This window comes from Triticum dicoccoides, chromosome 2B (assembly GCF_002162155.2).
Source record: "Triticum dicoccoides isolate Atlit2015 ecotype Zavitan chromosome 2B, WEW_v2.0, whole genome shotgun sequence".
Classification (NCBI taxonomy): domain Eukaryota; kingdom Viridiplantae; phylum Streptophyta; class Magnoliopsida; order Poales; family Poaceae; genus Triticum; species Triticum dicoccoides.
The window spans coordinates 54,711,759-54,715,086 of NC_041383.1; the positions used below are offsets into that span (position 1 = coordinate 54,711,759).

The 3,328-nt window shown below is 46.2% G+C and overlaps 1 protein-coding gene across 1 annotated transcript; it reads left to right on the forward strand.

Moving 5' to 3' along the window:
• Nucleotides 1-920: 920 nt before the first annotated feature.
• LOC119367091 (2-alkenal reductase (NADP(+)-dependent)-like) lies at nucleotides 921-2,612 on the forward strand. Its single transcript, XM_037632711.1, has 5 exons — nucleotides 921-1,151; nucleotides 1,274-1,451; nucleotides 1,705-1,871; nucleotides 2,054-2,136; nucleotides 2,234-2,612. The coding sequence occupies exons 1-5, from the start codon at nucleotides 921-923 to the stop codon at nucleotides 2,610-2,612; spliced, it is 1,038 nt and encodes a 345-aa protein (XP_037488608.1).
• Nucleotides 2,613-3,328: the final 716 nt, after the last annotated feature.

Here is a 3,328-nt window from a genome sequence, read left to right on the forward strand (position 1 = left end):
CCGCCGTCTCCTCCTAGCGGCATCGCACCGCAACCAGCCACCAGAGGCATCTCGCCGACGACGGCCTCCATCTCGCGTCGGCGTCCTCCACCTACATGGAGTCCACCGCGTCGCTGCTGTCGCAGCCATTGCCTTCGCCACCGCCATGCCGGCCATCATAGCCGCCAGCACCATCGTTGCCACCTCAGATCAACAAGGCTCTGATGCCAATTGTTGGAGCCGCCTCGCGCAGCGCCTTGGCATCTCGCCTTCTTGGCACGCCTCCGCTGAACCCTTGCTGACCTACAACTTCTGAACCTTATACTACATGCCTAAACGAAATAAACATGCTGATACAAATATCAAGATTAGTGCTAATATGGTCAACTTTTCTAGTTATTCTTTAATAAAGCTTAGCCTCACCCCTTAAAACAATTAGTGTCGAAGCAAGCCTTGTTTTTACCTTTTACATAGTACGTGTGCATGCATGTCACTAAGCTGATACATAGATCTTGTTACAAATCAGCTTGCCAAGTACTCCCTCCGTTCCAAAATAAGTGTCTTGAGCTTTGTATAAATTTGCACTAGAGCTAGTATAAAGTTGAGAGAGTTGAGACACTTATTTTGAGACGGAGGGAGTATTAGTTTATTTCCCCTTAAAAAGTACTGTAATTTTTTATATAATTCATGCAAGTCGACAGAGCAAGAACCTTGTTTCTTGTGTCGATGATGCCACGGCGGAGAGGACGAGTTGGTCTGGCCTGGCGGAGAAGACGAACCCAGTTTTATCTGCCGGCCGGCCGGCCGGCTGCTCCTCCCACCACCCGCTTGAACTCCATCGATCCGCCACGCACGAAACATGCCCACCCTAACGCGTTTGATATCTCAAAAATCACCAGGCTCATCGGTGCGTTGCGTCCGTCCAAGAAAGAAAGGAAGCAATGGCAGCAGCGGCGGAGGTGAGCAACAAGAGGGTGATCCTGAAGCGGCACGTGACGGGATTCCCGGCCGAGGACGACATGGAGCTCGTCACGGCGACCGCGCGCCTGGCCGTCCCGCCAGGGTCGACGGTAGTCATGGTGAAGAACCTCTACCTCTCCTGCGATCCCTACATGCGCAGACGGATGACCAAGCACTCGGAGCCCAGCTACCCAGAATTCGTCCTCGGGGAGGTAACCGTATTTATTTTGAAAAGCATATGGATGCTTTCAGCCTCTCTTTTTTCTGAATCGTGTTTTCCCTCTGGAACCGGAACCTTTGACAATTTCGTGCCTCGGTGAATCCTTCCTACCAGGTTATACCTACTTTTGGCGTGAGCAAGGTGGTAGAATCCGGGCACCCGGATTTCAAGGCAGGTGATCTGGTGTGGGGAATGACAGCGTGTGAAGAATACACCTTGATCACTAAGCCTGGGTCGATTTTCAAGATCAACCATCCTGAATTACCGTTATCGTACTACGCAGGAGTTCTCGGTGAGTTCACTTTTATTCGTCGCAAGCTAATCTATTCATTGTTAAGCATTTTCGTTTTTCTGAAACCGGATAGTTATTGCTTACTTTCTTGGTAGACCATAGTCTGCTACTCTGCTATAATCAATCACATAATTAAGGTACTAGCCCATCCTAGAAGCTTGATAATCACTCGTGTTTGCTACTTATGATCATAATTAACAGCTGATATATACACTGGTAGATTTCCCCCCCTAACTGCATTTTTTTAATTTAGGCATGCCTGGTCTTACTGCATTTTCTGGATTCTTCAACGTGGCCAAGCCAAAAAAAGGAGACTATGTCTTTGTCTCGGCAGCATCAGGCGCTGTTGGACAGCTTGTTGGGCAGCTTGCCAAGAGCACAGGCTGCTATGTGGTTGGCAGTGCTGGTTCTGATGAGAAGGTTTGTACATTCTTGTTTTTTTATTCTCCTCCTCTTGTGCACAGCCCCAGTCAATGGATAGTTCTGTTCATACTGATTCCGTCGCTGCCTTTGGGAATTTCTCAATGATCCCCGAAATTGAATATATTTCACAACATCAGTAATACAACATTTTTCATGGGATAAAATTGTCTTCTCCTCAGGTCAACCTCCTGAAAACAAAGTTTGGATTCGACGACGCCTTCAACTACAAGAAGGAGCAGGACCTCAACGCTGCACTAAAGAGGTTAATTGCAAGCCCCTTTCCTTGCTATACCACTGTGTTCAACACTTTGGGCCGATTAACCAATAGCAATTGGTGCCATAATGCTTTGCTCTCTCAGGTGCTTCCAGGAGGGCATCGACATATACTTTGACAATGTGGGCGGCGCAATGCTGGATGCGGCACTACTCAACATGAGGGTGCACGGTCGAGTGGCCATGTGCGGGCAGATCTCTCAATACAACCTGGAGTGTCCTGAGGGCATTCACAACCTCGCCTGCGTGGTCACCAAGCGCATTCGTATAGAGGGGTTCCGGGTGATGGAGTACTTCGGCACCTACCGCAAGTTTGAAGAGGAGATGGTGGGCCACCTTAAGGAAGGGAACATTACCTACATGGAGGATGTCGCCGAGGGGATTGAGAAGGTGCCGGCGGCGCTCGTCGGGCTCTTCTATGGTCGCAACATCGGAAAGCAGTTGGTGGCCGTTGCACAAGAGTGAAATCACATATATGCCAGAATGTTAACTCGGGTGAAAATTGTGTCCTGAAACATTCCTTCACTGAAATATATATGTAGTTCTATATTAGCAGATAAAGCTAAGTAGATAAATGTTAATTTGGGTGTAAATGATATGAATGTTTCTTACAATAGTAGAATTAAGAACAATAAGTCCTCTAGGGTGCAAACTTTCCAAAATGAGGTTTTCTCTTGCTAGTATTGATCTTACTACGTACGATGGTTTAAAAGAGAACACCGTGACCATTGGCAACATTGAAATTGAAGCTGAATTTGATGCCTTTTTCAACACTCTTTATGTTCTATACATAAGCAGCATATTGTCGGTGATTGTGATCTAACGCTGACGAGCTTAAACTGTTTAGCATTACTTTAAAAGTTCATGAGACCTGCATATTATTGTTTTGTTGGAGACAAAGAAAGAGGATTTTTCTCATGGTGTTCTTAATTATTTATGTGGTACTCCCTGTCTAAAGAAATATAACATCACTATAGAGGAAGTAATAAGTATCCTTACTGGAATTATTCGTTGCTACTCATACGGCTTGGGGAATGCTAGTTAGAATTACTGAGAATTTTGGGGCGTCTTCTTTGTCCATTAGGATTTATTTAGTTTCCTGCTGCTGCACTATAGGTATGAAGATAATAAAAACTGGATTTTATTGACGCAATTACTGAGGTTCTAGGTGCACTACCCCC